This window comes from Stigmatopora argus, chromosome 6 (assembly GCF_051989625.1).
Source record: "Stigmatopora argus isolate UIUO_Sarg chromosome 6, RoL_Sarg_1.0, whole genome shotgun sequence".
In the NCBI taxonomy this organism is placed as follows: Eukaryota; Metazoa; Chordata; class Actinopteri; order Syngnathiformes; family Syngnathidae; genus Stigmatopora; species Stigmatopora argus.
In genome coordinates, this window is record NC_135392.1 from 7,343,283 (window position 1) to 7,356,850 (window position 13,568).

A 13,568-nucleotide genomic window follows, 5' to 3' on the forward strand; every position below is an offset into this window, starting at 1 on the left:
CATTCAGCATACTTTCTTCATACAACAATATCACTTTTATGATTGCAGAATTTAACCTGAAAAGATGAACCAGAGATATCATGGGACAATAAAAGGTGCAAACACAGCCCAATTGAAGATAAATAAGGGGAGTAAATGCACCATCGTCTTACACTAGCCTCTAAAAATGAAATGAGGAATTAATGTTATTTTTACAAGTTTGCACTGTCAGGTCCACGCTGAACATTCAACAAGATCGAACACAAGTAAGCACACCAAGACAGATGGAGGGAGATTTTGACGCTTCTGCAGAAGGGGAGCACGGAGAGAAACAGAGTTACTCTGCGTAAGACTCCGGTCAAGGATGAAGACTATGACACGGATGAAGGCTATGACACGTACTGAATCATTCTTTTTGGTTACTCATGGCAGTAAACATGTTGATACATTTCAAATTTCTCAAGAAGCATGGCAGTAAACATGTTGATACATTTCACATGCACGCATTCAGAATCGATAAGTAAATAAAAAGCAACTCGCATACTGTAGTGGAAGAGAAAGCGCTAATATTTGAGAAGGTTGATGTTGTAACTTATCGGCATTTGAAAACATCTTTAAATATTTAATTACAAATAGTGTGATGTTGGCAGAATACAAATCTCTGAAAGACAAGCTTCCAGTTATGTAATAATTTAACAGTACACTTGTTATTGTGCTAGTAGTTTGTGTCGAAAGAGAAGTCTGGTTGTCAAATTTACTGTTTATAGTACTCGTTCAACTCATAGGCTGCCTTTGACTGATCCAGACGTCCAATTTATTTTTAACTGGGAGAGGGAGAGAGTAAATGATTGTTACCAATTTAAATTGATCGGTCGTCTATGGCATCCAACGACAATGTTCAATCCTATAAAACAGAAAAAAAATCTACTTTAGTCTTAGTGAAGGCATATTTCTGTTTTATTCATTTTAATATGATTTTCTTACAACTTTTAAATACATTTTTATTGGTCGTGTACAGCCGTCAATGGCAGCCAATAAAATAGTTTGTTTATTTAAGTTTCCACAACCCTTTTCAAATGCAATCCGGATACGCTTGATAAAATACGTATTTTATAAAATTTAATATCGCCTTTCCATTTTCTGACACTACTTTGCAGTCATGAACACCTCCCGACCATCGTGCAGACCTGGCTGCCCGTCGATGAAAACGTTATTCGATATATTCTGCGTGGCAGGGTCGCAGCAGCCACAACTAAGCAGGCGTCCGACAAACAGTGCATGTGTGAGTTTGTTTATTTTAATCCTCCATTTGACACACTTCACATCATTATGCATGAAAAAAATATATACGGATTATGAGACGTAGTGATTTTTTTCTCGTCCTCACCCATCATCGGCAGCATTGCTGTTTGTTAGCTAGTTAGCCCTGAAGTTGACGTGTTTTTCTGTCCAAACAACCTTTTTATAAACTCCAGAATCCTGAACCCCCTTTGTTCTTATAGTACCAACGTGCATGTTTTATTTAATAGGATTCATTTACATGAGTTTAATCACTAGATGGTGTTTGTTTATACAGCTTTCCGCAGAACTAACTTTGGCGTGGCGTTCACTTTACAGGGAAAACATGGGAATATTAAAATGTAGCGTTTTTAAATAACCCGACAGTGAATAAATGATATTTGCAAGTTTTCGGCTTTTCTACAAGACTTCATTGAGCTTTATTGTCTCTTATCGCTCAAATTACTGTGCCAATCGTAGTTGTAAAATTATTACTGATTAGAGTTGGCATTTGTGTCCAATAAATGTTGCTTCTGTTTTGTTCTGTGTATAAACTGTATATGTTGTTTTTGTGTTATGGACAGTCAAGCTTCTGCAAAAAAGTGGATCATCATAAATATTATTACTTCTTCAGTTAAATATTGTTGGGGGCGATTGAATTGAACTTATTTTGAGCAAGGAAGCAGCAGAAACTGTTTTCATGCAACTTCCTATTGCAGTTCATATTAGGTATATATTTGCCTTCAGAAAATAACCCCGGTGGTAATCTTGCATGCTACCGTAAAATTGATAAGATTAGTTTACTACATGATTAGAAGTGAACACTTCCATGCAGTGATAGGTAGGTAAAAAAATTTTTTACAGCATAAGGTGAAATGAAATATCAATGATGTTCGCTTTTGTAGTGTTTGTAGTATAAGTCTTTGCATATTGGAGTAATAATATTTATGTTGTTTGATCCTTGTGTTATCCAATCAATGAAAATCCTAAATTTCCTAGTTTAAAAATGTCAAACTATATAATTGAAATACTACTCAATTCAACTAGGTTTGTACTATGTCATGACATTTTCTTCCTCAATGTGTAGTAAATGAAGTAGGTTTCCCTAAATATTTTTTCTTATCTATGTTTACGTCATCTGTTGCTTGGGGTCCTACTTTAAAGGTCCTTGCTTATTGGTCATTTCAGTAGGTGGTGAAGGGTTAGTTATTTTAACAAGAATGTCGAGTTACTAGTATACTCACAATGTGAAACGCAGGAGTAGGATCAAGTTAATCATAAACTCGGTCCAAATGAATAGTCATTTATTTATTTTTTAACAGTGAGCTCTTTATTTACTGTACTGCAATGAAGATGTGCTGGGCATTTATTTGGTTTTACTCAAGTTAGACTAAAAAGCTAATTTCCAAGAATTACATGAACTAAAAGTAAGTACTAAATATCCATTGCATATCCATTTTCCGTTCTGCCTCTATTTGATTGGACAAATGTAATCAAGCATTGAATGTGACTGGTGGAAAAATTCAGCTGACAGCCGAAACACATATCTCAAAGCAAATAGTTTGCAAAAGCAATTATAGAAAGATTCATACTGTAGCTTATGTCGACTAAATGGTCTTGTTTTTTTTCTTCCATAGAACATCAATTGCCATGTTGCTGCTTCGACGCTGTTCAGGTCTAACTCCATTTGGACCCCTCACGCCTCTGAGGTAGTAGCCTTTTGTGCACAAGTTTGATCCTCTCTTGTTCGTGTACTAATGAGATTTTCGTAGGCCCCGTGCAGCCGTTGCCGCAGAGTGGCGCACGCTTCGTCTTTTAAGCGGCGGCAGCAACAGCGAGGACCAGAGATGGCGGAACGCTGGGTACAGTCTGAGCTGGAGACGAGCCCTGGCGGGTCTCCTGGCCGGGACGGGAGCTGTAATGGCTTATGGCCTCAACCGTCATAAGGTCTGTGTCGGTTTTCTCCCACATCCCAAAAACATGCAGGGTAGGCTGAGTGAACACTCTAAATTGCTCCTAGGTATGAAGTGAACTTCAATGGTTGTCGTCAGCTGGGATAAGCTCCAGCACCACCTGCGACCCTTGTGAGGTTAAGTGCTTCAGAAAATGAAAAAAAAAAATTCCTTGGCCATGGATTCTGGTACCCGTAGTTAGGTATAGGATTCAGCGTTTTCCGATTGATAAATATAATGTCATAATGTCTGGCATGCAGGCGGACGCCGCTAGTGTTGCGGTCACGCCGCAGAATTCCCAACTTCGCGTCTTCAGCCAAGAAGAGGTCACCAAGCACCGCACGCTGCAAGATGGCGTTTGGGTCACTTTCAACGGAAGCGTCTATGACATCACCGAGTTTGTCGCCATGCACCCCGGTGGAGATAAAATCCTGCTGGCGGCAGGTGGGGCCCTCGAACCCTTTTGGGCGCTCTACGCGGTGCACAACCAGGATCACGTGCTGGAAATCCTCTCAGAATACAAGGTGGGATGAACCATAAACGATATAGTAACCATTTCGAAGAAGATTCTAAAGTTAATTTACACATAAGTGACTATTTTGGTCATTTCTAAAGTAACTCCAATATTCACAATTATTGCTACATTATATATATATTTTTAAATTATTCCTCTTCATTGTATTTTTATATTAGTTTTCTCAAGCTATTTCAGATATTTAAAAATGATTACAATGGTAATCAAAAGTAAATTTAAGTACGTAGTAACTCAGCCAAAACAAAAGTACACACTGGTTATGGTCTCAAGTAGCAGATTTTTTTTTTACTATAATTAATTCAGTTCATGTCATTAAAGGTCGATAGATGTCCAATTCATTTAAACTAGGAAAATGGCAGTGAATGCGCATCGTTCTGTGCCTTCGATGGTGCTACACGTCCAATCCCTTTTGATTGGAAGAGGTGAATGAATGAACGCCCCCCTTCCACTTAGAATGAATAAGCCGTCTGAATGAGTGCCGTGTAAGCGTAAAAAAAGCTTCATTTATAAAGGCTTGAAGTAACGCAAAAAAATAGAAAAGGGCCTCAAACTGAACATTTTCATTAATAGTATTTGCAGTGGTATTTGAAGCCATTCTCGCCATTTTGAAGGGAGACCATCAATACCTGTCAAAAGAACACTTTCTCTTCTGTGCAAGGTTGGCGAGTTGCGAGCAGAGGATCGAAAGAAGCAGCAAAGCGCCACGTCATCGGATCCGTATTCGGCGGACCCCGAGCGACACCCCGCGCTGCGTGTCAACAGCCTGAAGCCCTTCAACGCCGAGCCGCCGACGGAAATCCTCTCAGACAGTTACGTCACGCCCTCTGCCATCTTCTTCAAGAGGAACCACCTTCCCGTTCCTAAAGTGGATCCGGCCTCGTATGAACTGCAGGTGGACGGCCTGCCCGGAGGGGGTCTCAAGCTCTCCTTGGAGGACTTGAAGAGCCGCTTCCCCAAACACACGGTGACGGCCACACTGCAGTGCGCGGGCAACCGGCGCTCCGAGATGAACGCCGTCAAGCAGGTGAAGGGACTGAATTGGGGAATCGCCGCCATCAGTAACGGCGTATGGGCCGGCGCCCGCCTCCGGGACGTGCTGCTGGCGGCCGGCTACGGTCCGCACACGGCGCAGTGGGCGCGCCACGTTCAGTTCGAGGGACTGGACAAAGACGTAACGGGGACGACTTACGGCGCATCCATCCCCGTAAACAAGGCGATGAGCGAGGAAGGCGACGTGCTTCTGGCTTACGAGATGAACGGCGAGCCTCTCCCGGCCGACCACGGCTTTCCGCTTCGGGTGGTGGTGCCCGGAACGGTGGGCGCGCGCAACGTCAAGTGGCTTTCCAAGATCACGGTGAGCGCCGAGGAGAGCGACAGCCACTGGCAGCAGAACGACTACAAGGGCTTCTCGCCGACCACCGACTGGGACACGGTGGACTTTAAGTCCGCGCCGGCCATTCAAGAACTCCCCGTCCAGTCGGCCATCACCGTGCCCGCGCCGGGCGCCTCCGTCCTCCGCGGGGACCAAGAAGTGACGGTGAAGGGCTACGCTTGGAGCGGCGGCGGACGCCAAGTGGTGCGCGTGGACGTATCCCTGGACGGGGGCAAGACGTGGCAGGTGGCCCGCCTGAAGAGTGGCGACAGCGGGGAAACTCCAAAGCCTTCGCCCCCGCCGGGGAGGGCCTGGGCATGGAAGCTTTGGGAACTGACGCTCCCTCTTCCCCCCGATACTCGGCAGCTGGAGATCGTCTGCAAGGCGGTGGATGACAGCTACAACATGCAGCCCGACACGGTGGCGCCTATCTGGAACCTTCGAGGGGTGCTGAGTAACGCCTGGCACAGGGTGAAGGTCACCATCCGTGACGCTGAATAAGGAACTTTATCGGACCACCGATGGATGACAATCTAGCTGAGGTTTATTATGCCTTTTCTCTCTGCCAAATGGATAAAAATTGTGCGGATGTGTTCACGTCAGAATTGTTTCAGAGCAAAAAAAGTCTTTTATATCAGGTTTTCTTGGTAAAGTGCTAAAAAGCTACTATTCAGAATGTTAACCAATGAAGTGAAACCTCATTTAAATATTGTAATGGATGTCTAAAGTATGGTTGATCTGTCATTTTGACTCTGCATACTAGACACCACAACAATAATATAAATAAAGATATCTTGCTAAGTCAAGCGCCATAATAATATTATTTTACGTTAAGTTCTAATATTGAAGTTTGTAAAACTGCAATGTTGTCATATTGTATTAATGGGCTGTGAAAGTGGCTGACTTGGAATACAAAGGTGGTCAATTAATTTGATGTGATTATAAATCAGATGAATATATGTACATAAATATGGCAACACTATACTGCAGTTAGGGTTGAATGATTGTTCTATTGCAAACTTTTTCGGATAAATCTTTAGCATGGTCAAAAAAAAACATTTGTGCCAATGTCAAATAAGAAAATGCCAAAATATAAGTTTCAAAACAAGCAAGTCTTAAATATTGAATGCAAAATGCAGGAAACATGGCCTCGAGGTTAAAGGTTATCGCGCATGCTCCGTAATACCAGCCAACATGCTCACGCGGGTTAAAGGTTATCGCGCATGCTCAGTAATACCAGCCAACATGCTCACCCGGGTTAAAGGTTATCGCGCATGCTCAGTAATTCAGGCCAACATGGCGAATGAAGTTGTATCAATGTGTCAATGTTAGTGGTCGTATGAGACACGACAGACAGAAGCATTCGTTACGTAAGTGAAATTAAAGTGGTTTTTATACCTCGAATGTTGGAAGTGTAAGGAATGCCCCGGGGGTGATGCACGCTTTCAAATCTCGATCGAGTTTCGAATCAGCTAACTCTTTAGCATACAGAAACCATCATCACGCTAAATGTAAACAACACAGTCATAAAAATAATAAAAAAGAGACGCCTTTAATAGCGCTGCATTTCCCTGCCGGTGATTAGCTCGTCGTATAACAGTGGGATGTCGGATAAATCTTAATAAATGCTAGCGATAGTCAGTTTTAATAAGATTCATACTACACGTTAGATTTTTTTCTTCTCACATTTACCATTTAAAAGCAGTTTTTACTGAATATCTTTCAGATTTTTGCTGGATGACACGCTTTTCTCCCCCCATTCGGACCTTGATTTTAACCCTCTTAAAGCAAAATATACTGTTTTTCTCTTCAGAGCACCAGTTGCTGGGGGAAAATACACAACTATCTGGTAAGGATATTTTTCTATGACCGTTCCACAGGATGTTAAAACAGAGTCGTATACGGCTGTAATCTCTTTTTCAGGTTGTAAAATAATCCCCCCTCTCTTGGGACCCATGCAGGCCCTGATGTAGGCAGATGGACCTCAATGAACAACGGCTTCATAAATATACACCTTTACCATCTAGGACAACAATCAACACACCAGATCCGGATGATAAACAAGACCCCCACGTCCTTTGAGACCGGATGGACCTCGATAAATTACCCCCTAACCCTCTCAATAACTTTTAACATAAACATCCGCTCTACATCTGCCCTTAAAATATACACCTTTGACAGCTAGATCAACAAGTAGCACACTCCAGATCCAGGCTGGGGTAATATTTTAACAAAAAAAACCACCCCAAATATTAGCTTAAATAGGGAAAAATCTTCATCCTTTATTTTGAAATTGACCGTCAGTTTTCCTGACTTTTTCCTAAAAGTCAGACTCTATATATTGTTTTTGCATACTGTACATACGTTTGCACCGTCATTTTCAACAATTATGCCAAAAAGGAGGAGTTCTCATTTCGTGTCGAGTTGGGAAAGGCGTAAACAATTGAAGCGTGCCAGGATGGCAGCACAATCTTCTGCATTACAAAGCGGTGACGAGGCTTCGGCCTCGGTGGGAGCAGTAGCTATTGATGGGGGTTGCTTAAGTCAAACGGGTGGTGTCAATCCTACCAGTGCACATTTATCGTCATGTGCTTTTGGTGAAGAGGGCCCATCAATTGACGCTCATGATTTTGCACCTATATCATGGTTACCTAGCCCTGAGCACACTCAGATGTCTATTACTGAGAGTGTAGACTTAGCAGGGGCGATATCGGCTGCAGGACCTGCAGAAAAGAGGGTGGTTCCTATGGTCAGGCGTAAGAAAAAGTCTTCGGCTACTCTAGTTACTAGGCCCGGTGAGACTTACGCTCAGCGTAGAAGTCGCCTGCGAAGAATCGCCAAGGCTATGGCAGCCTATCGGGCTAAGGAGACTGCGGAACAGCGTGCTATTCGCCTTAAGCGAATGTGTGAATCGGCGGCAGCTGCTAGGGCCGCTGAGACTGAGGAACAGCGTGCTAGTCGCCTTTGGCGAAAGGCTGTTTCGTCGGCAGCTTCCAGGGCCACTGAGAGTAAGGAACGGCGTGCTATTCGCAATAGGCGAAAGGCTATTTGGGCGGCAGCCGCTAGGGCCGCTGAGAGTGACGAACAGCGTGCTATTCGCCTTAGGCGAAAGGCTGATTTGGCGGCAGCTTCTAGGGCTGCCGAGAGTGACGAGCAGCGTGCTATGCGCCTTAGACGAAAGGCTGATTGGGCGGCAACTGATAGGGCCGCTAGGAAGGAGGGACATGGTGCTCTTCGCAATAGGCGAAAGGCTGATTCGGCGGCTGAGAGTGAAGAACAGCGTGCTCCAGTAATCCCTCGATTATCGCAAATTCACTACTTTGCGATTTTTGTCTGCTATTAATTTTTTTAAATTTATTTTTTTAATGTTCATAAAAATGTGAAATCCGCTGAAACTCGCAAGCGGAACCCACTCCTGTCTTCTGTTTGCTACTAGGACTCAGCTTGGAAGAATATTTGTTTTATTTTTTAAGTTCATAAAAATGTAAAAATCCATGCTGAAACTCATAAGCAAAAATCACTTGCTACTATGACTCAGCACTGAAGACAAAACAATATATTTTTTTAATAGGGTTGACCCTACTTTGTGATTTTTCAATTATGGCGGCCATGTCTGGTCTACATTAACCGCAACATTCGAGGGACAAACTTTATTTTAACCTTAGCTCTCTCCAGAATATTCATGTTTTCTTTCACTTTTCAAGATCGCCATGAAACAGAATTCTATTTCTACATATGCCTTAAACTGATAGTGCGCTAATTTGTTTTGGTATCCCACTGACGCTTTGGCTTGATTGAATTGAATGGCTGAATTGCTTCTCATATCATATCTGTACATTTTGCTTGATTGATCTGAAGTGCTGAACTTCTACTGTATCATAACTGTACATAATTGTATACAAATGTTTTCTGTGCTAAGCGTGTAACTAAAAGTTTCATTTCTCATCTATCCCATTTTTTTGTTGACACAAACAGAATTATACAGCATCCTCCCTTTCCTCATATGGTAATCATATATTTTGCCCCATTTAACCTGTTGTGTGGAAAGATATTTTGGCATATTTGTTAAGTTTGCCCCTCGTCTCCCTCCGTCACTCACGGCTGCCTGAAAAGTGGTGTGGACAATAGCAACCAAAACAAAGAGTGCTCTATCTTGGTTTTGGGATGAAAAACCAATAGTAACTCAACCCTGAGTGGACTGTTTTATTGTGCTGAGAAATGCCTTAAAAAATATATATGCAATAAAGCCATAACCATTAAAATCAAACAAACTCCTTAAATGTAGTGAGACAGTCTAATCTCATTTTCTGAGACGCTTTATCCTCATTAGGGTCGCGGGGGTGCTGGAGCTAATCCATAAGGTAATCGTTCCATAAGGTATACTATGTACTAAACAGAAAGGAGAACACAGGTTTTAGGAAATAAAGCAGTTTCTCACAGAAACCACTTGTTATTTTTTTTAATATCATGCTAAAGTGTTTGGTGTGTTTGTGAATCCCCAAACATTTTGAAGTATCGGATAGGCTCCAGCACCCCCCGCGACCATAGTGAGGATAAAGTGGTTCAGAAAATGAGATGAGACAATGAATCATTCTTTGTGTTTCAAATGTTAAACTTTTAATGGACTGGAATAGAGGTGAGTTGATGTAAAATACTAAGTAAAAATGTTACTCAATATTTGGAAAAGTTAGTGGACTGACACACTGTTTTATAGCATCAAGACCACAAAAATCACGACTAATCTACGTCATCTTCAAAACATAGATAAACATTGAGTTGGGAGGACAAACCACCTCGTTGAACGCGGTAAGCAAGCCACCATGTTTTCCACATTCAATACGGCTGGACAATATGGGCGTGGCTACGCCCATTAGCGACGCAGGTGCGTAAATTACGCACATGCGCAGGTTCTCGCCCTTTGGGGCAGTGTTTCCATGCTGTTGCACGACGAGCACGACGAGGTAAGGCGTCGTACGGCAAATTACTGGCCTAAGTGCATTTTTATCACGCTACCGGGAGATTTTTTAGGAATCAATTGAGCCTAAAACGCCAACAAATCTGTTAGTTTAATGCCAGGTTGAACACACCGTCGATAACTTAAGTTTCGGCTCCTTTTCCCTACTGGCAGTCTGCCGCATGTGGCTAGTTAGCATTAGCGTCACGATGACGCTCCCTTTTGAGTATGTTCCCCTTTTCCTCTCCATTATTGAGTCGTGTAGAAAGACTTCTAATCTAATTAAACAAAGCCGAGACATCAACCGACAGTTTGTTGGGTAAAGGCTCACTCAAAATTGACATCCAGAGGCTGGACTTAATTCCTGATGTGTTGTAATAATAGTTTTCACTGAGTGTTAAACACCAGTTTCCGATTTGTTATTCTGTTTTTGCTGCACAAAAAAATATACAAAAATTGTTAAGTCAAGTTTCTCCTAGTTGTTAACCTCGGTCTGTATATTTAATCCCCTTGTCTGCAAAAGGGAAAATAGCTCGGAGCACTCACTAACTTATTTTCATTCATTATTTGTCTTGATCGTTTAACTGTTGAATCTCCAGTCTCGATATATGATAACTTTTTCTTCTTTTGCACACATCAGGCCTGCGTCTAGACTCTGGGCTTTCTCCAAGTGATCTTCCTTGCTTGAAGATGTGGCATCTCTAAATTCTGCACTTTGGAGCCTTCTGGGAGGTTAGTGTATCTGTTTATTGTAGAGCAGAGGTCACTAAACCGGTCCTCGAGGGCCGCTGTGGGTGCAGGTTTTTGTTCCAACCGATCCAAGTCAAACCGTTTAACCAATGAGATTTCTGCTGGAAAAAAAAGAAGCACCTGACTGCAATCCACTGATTGCACTTCTAGTATACCAGATTGGTGGAAAGGTTTCCTCTTACAGGTTGGAACGAAAACCCACCTACTGCGGCCCTTTCTGGAATAGTTTGGGGACCATTGTTGTAGAGTATTCGTCCAAATTAAAAGCGTAAAGATTATTTAACTCAATTTAAAATCTGATTCATTTTGTTTCCATGGTGAGGTTTCACTGACTAAAGTTGCAATTTTCTCCCCCTCTTATATAGGTGCAGTCTTCTAGACTCTGGGCTTTCTCCAAGTGATCTTCCTTGCTTGAAGATGTGGCATCTCTAAATTCTGCACTTTGGAGCCTTCTTGGAGGTAAGCATATTTGTTTATTGTAGAATATCCAAGTATTCATCCAAATTAAAAGAGTATGTAACTCAATTTGAAAACAGATCTATTTTATTTCCATGGTGAGGTTTCACTGACTAAAGTTGCAATTTTCTCCCCCTCTTATATAGGTGCAGTCATGAGTTCTCTGGCTCATGGTGGCAAAGTGAGAGTCCAGATGGATCAGCAACTGTCCTTTTCAAAACACTTGGGAGAAAAAGACCTAAAAGCCTTTCATGGGTCTTTTTTTTAATAAAATTGTGGTTATTTTGGCTAAGTGTTTTTTGATAATTTTTTTTTCCAAGTATAACACTTGCTGAAAAAAGCCTTCAATGTTTTTATAAATTGTGGCTAAGTAGAATTTTTTTTGTAATAAATTCCAAGTGTAACACTTGCTGAAAAATATTTATAAGTGTGAATAGGTTTTTTCAAGTGTAAAAATCTGTATGATGGTGTAGCCAGTGTGCAAGAATTAAAATGTTTTGCTGGGTAATGTTAAAGAATTAGACATATATACATTTCAGAAACTTTTATTTTTTTCACACAAATCTGGCTTTCAAGAGGAGTCCACAGATGGTCAGGCAGTGTCATCGGTAAATGGACGAAAAATGCTTTTCCACTAAAGTGAAATTCTGGGAAGAAGAAAGAGTTAAGTCAACATAGCTACTAAGATAAGCTTTTTCTATCAACATGAAAAAGATACCTGTCATGAAGGCCAATTTTCCCATAATCCACTTGGGTGCAATGTCTCCTTTGCTCAGTCAGCAGACCACTGCAAAAAAAGGCAAGAAATATTAGACATACCCCTCTGATGACTTTTTAGCTCAGTGGTTTGGTTTGCTTCTTTGACCACTGCAGAGGCAGAGAGACTCAAAAATAAGAGTCTATAACAGGGATCTCCAACTCCAGTCCCTAAGGGCCTATATCCAGACTGTTTTCCATGTCTTCCAACACACCAAAATCAAATTATCAAGCACTTGGACACCTTGCTGATGACTTGATCATTTGATTCAGATGTGATGGAGATATAGAAAACATACTGGACCGGTGCCCAAGGACCAGAGTTGGGAGACCCCTGCTCTATAATGACAGGTACCAGGGAGGGGATGTTGGTGTCAAAGACTGCCGTTCACCCGGTCACAATTTCTTTAGTGTTGATTTGGTAAAGTAGGGTGGACCCTGAAGAGAAGATACAAAAGGAGTAGGTTTAGTACATATGACATTAAAATAATAAATAACCTGAAACACAGGTCCTACCTCATCCACAACTTCTGTCTTGTTGATTTTTTTCAACTTTCACCTGCTTGGTCTCCATGGCTTTAACCCTCTACAAAACACCACCATGTTTTTCAATCAATCATTTCAAATCCATAAAAAAAAATCCCAAAAATGTTATTTTATCATGTGTTTAAACATGAGTGAAAAAATGACCACTGGGCTATTGTTGAATGAAGGTCTCACTTAAGTTTTGTCCAAACAACATTGAAAAAAAAAAAAAAGGTCCAAGCCCAGGGTAAAGGTATATTCATTCTACAACCAAACTAGTTTGTGTTTTCATTCAAAATTTGAAGGCATCATACTAAAAAAACAAGCTAAATGAGCAAAGCATCGAATACTGAACGCTGATATTCATTGATTAAACGGACAGAGAAAATAGAAACTAGTGTTTAAAAAAAAATGACTCACTTTGCTGAACAGCTCGTTGTGACGTCGACAAGCTGCTCTTTTTTTCAGCCGTTTTGGCCACATTCTTGATGTTTCCCAGCAATCTGTGCTCGTTGACGAACTGAAACACACGAGGAAATGATTTCTTATTAAACATTAAGAGCTAGAGGTAACGCAATGTAGCCAATTTGTTTGCAAACATTTTTCGGTCTCCATCCACGTGGGGCTACATCACGCGAACGAAGCGTAACCCTGACAAAAAGCACTCTTAAAATCAGTGTTGGGGCTTCGAAATCAACATATGACAACGTACCGAATGCGCTCCATTGTCCTGTAAGAACGTTAACTGGTAGTTCTTCGGTAAATCGTCACTTGTGCGCTGCTCTGCAGTCTGCTGCCGTACTGGCTCCTCGCTCATCCGCCATTTTAAAAATGGCCATTTGAACTCAAACCTCGGTCATGCGCATTAAGCATTTGAACTCTGACCTCGGTCATGCGCATTAAGCATTTGAACTCTGACCTCGGTCATGCGGTATTGTGAAAACAATAACGTGTATTTTTTGTGCATTTCACATCTACACTTTCGGTATTGCAACGTCTAAATCAATCCAA

The 13,568-nt window shown here is 41.7% G+C and overlaps 2 protein-coding genes and 1 long non-coding RNA gene across 5 annotated transcripts; 2 read left to right on the forward strand and 1 right to left on the reverse strand.

The window, feature by feature from the left end:
* The first annotated feature begins 28 nt into the window (after window positions 1-28).
* suox (sulfite oxidase) lies at window positions 29-5,922 on the forward strand. The gene is made up of 6 exons (XM_077603557.1): window positions 29-377; window positions 1,137-1,261; window positions 2,895-2,966; window positions 3,030-3,204; window positions 3,470-3,733; window positions 4,403-5,922. The coding sequence occupies exons 3-6, from the start codon at window positions 2,908-2,910 to the stop codon at window positions 5,615-5,617; spliced, it is 1,713 nt and encodes a 570-aa protein (XP_077459683.1). The 5' UTR covers window positions 29-377; window positions 1,137-1,261; window positions 2,895-2,907; the 3' UTR covers window positions 5,618-5,922.
* Window positions 5,923-6,452: 530 nt separating this feature from the next.
* LOC144075977 (uncharacterized) lies at window positions 6,453-11,483 on the forward strand. Of its 2 annotated transcripts, XR_013300694.1 has the most exons (6): window positions 6,453-6,486; window positions 6,843-6,965; window positions 7,040-10,077; window positions 10,711-10,802; window positions 11,186-11,279; window positions 11,423-11,483. It is a non-coding gene; the product is annotated as an uncharacterized LOC144075977 (long non-coding RNA). The 2 variants fall into 2 exon arrangements; XR_013300693.1 differs by having other exon boundaries at window positions 7,040-10,802.
* Window positions 11,484-11,805: 322 nt separating this feature from the next.
* LOC144075976 (peptidyl-prolyl cis-trans isomerase FKBP3-like) lies at window positions 11,806-13,394 on the reverse strand. 2 transcript variants are annotated; one of them, XR_013300692.1, is made up of 6 exons: window positions 13,270-13,394; window positions 12,978-13,077; window positions 12,549-12,618; window positions 12,388-12,470; window positions 11,995-12,063; window positions 11,806-11,923 (listed from the first exon to the last, which is right to left on the reverse strand). XR_013300692.1 is itself a non-coding variant. In XM_077603458.1 (5 exons), exons 1-3 carry the CDS (start codon window positions 13,372-13,374, stop codon window positions 12,421-12,423), a joined length of 255 nt encoding a protein of 84 aa, XP_077459584.1. In that variant the 5' UTR covers window positions 13,375-13,388; the 3' UTR covers window positions 11,806-11,923; window positions 11,995-12,063; window positions 12,388-12,420. The 2 variants fall into 2 exon arrangements, 1 of the variants encoding a protein (XP_077459584.1); XM_077603458.1 differs by lacking the exon at window positions 12,549-12,618 and having other exon boundaries at window positions 13,270-13,388.
* Between the last annotated feature and the right edge of the window lie 174 nt (window positions 13,395-13,568).

Bases quoted from the DNA above. Each gene is read 5' to 3' on its own strand.
- LOC144075976 (XM_077603458.1), bottom strand. From the start codon at position 13,374: ATGAGCGAGGAGCCAGTACGGCAGCAGACTGCAGAGCAGCGCACAAGT. The intron at 13,078-13,269 runs GTACGTTGTCAT...CGTGTGTTTCAG, and splicing joins AGGACAATGGAGCGCATTCG to TTCGTCAACGAGCACAGATT. The intron at 12,471-12,977 runs GTGAGTCATTTT...TCTTCTCTTCAG, and splicing joins ACAACGAGCTGTTCAGCAAA to GGTCCACCCTACTTTACCAA.
- suox (XM_077603557.1), top strand. From the start codon at position 2,908: ATGTTGCTGCTTCGACGCTGTTCAGGTCTAACTCCATTTGGACCCCTC. The intron at 2,967-3,029 runs GTAGTAGCCTTT...AGATTTTCGTAG, and splicing joins GGACCCCTCACGCCTCTGAG to GCCCCGTGCAGCCGTTGCCG. The intron at 3,205-3,469 runs GTCTGTGTCGGT...TCTGGCATGCAG, and splicing joins ATGGCCTCAACCGTCATAAG to GCGGACGCCGCTAGTGTTGC.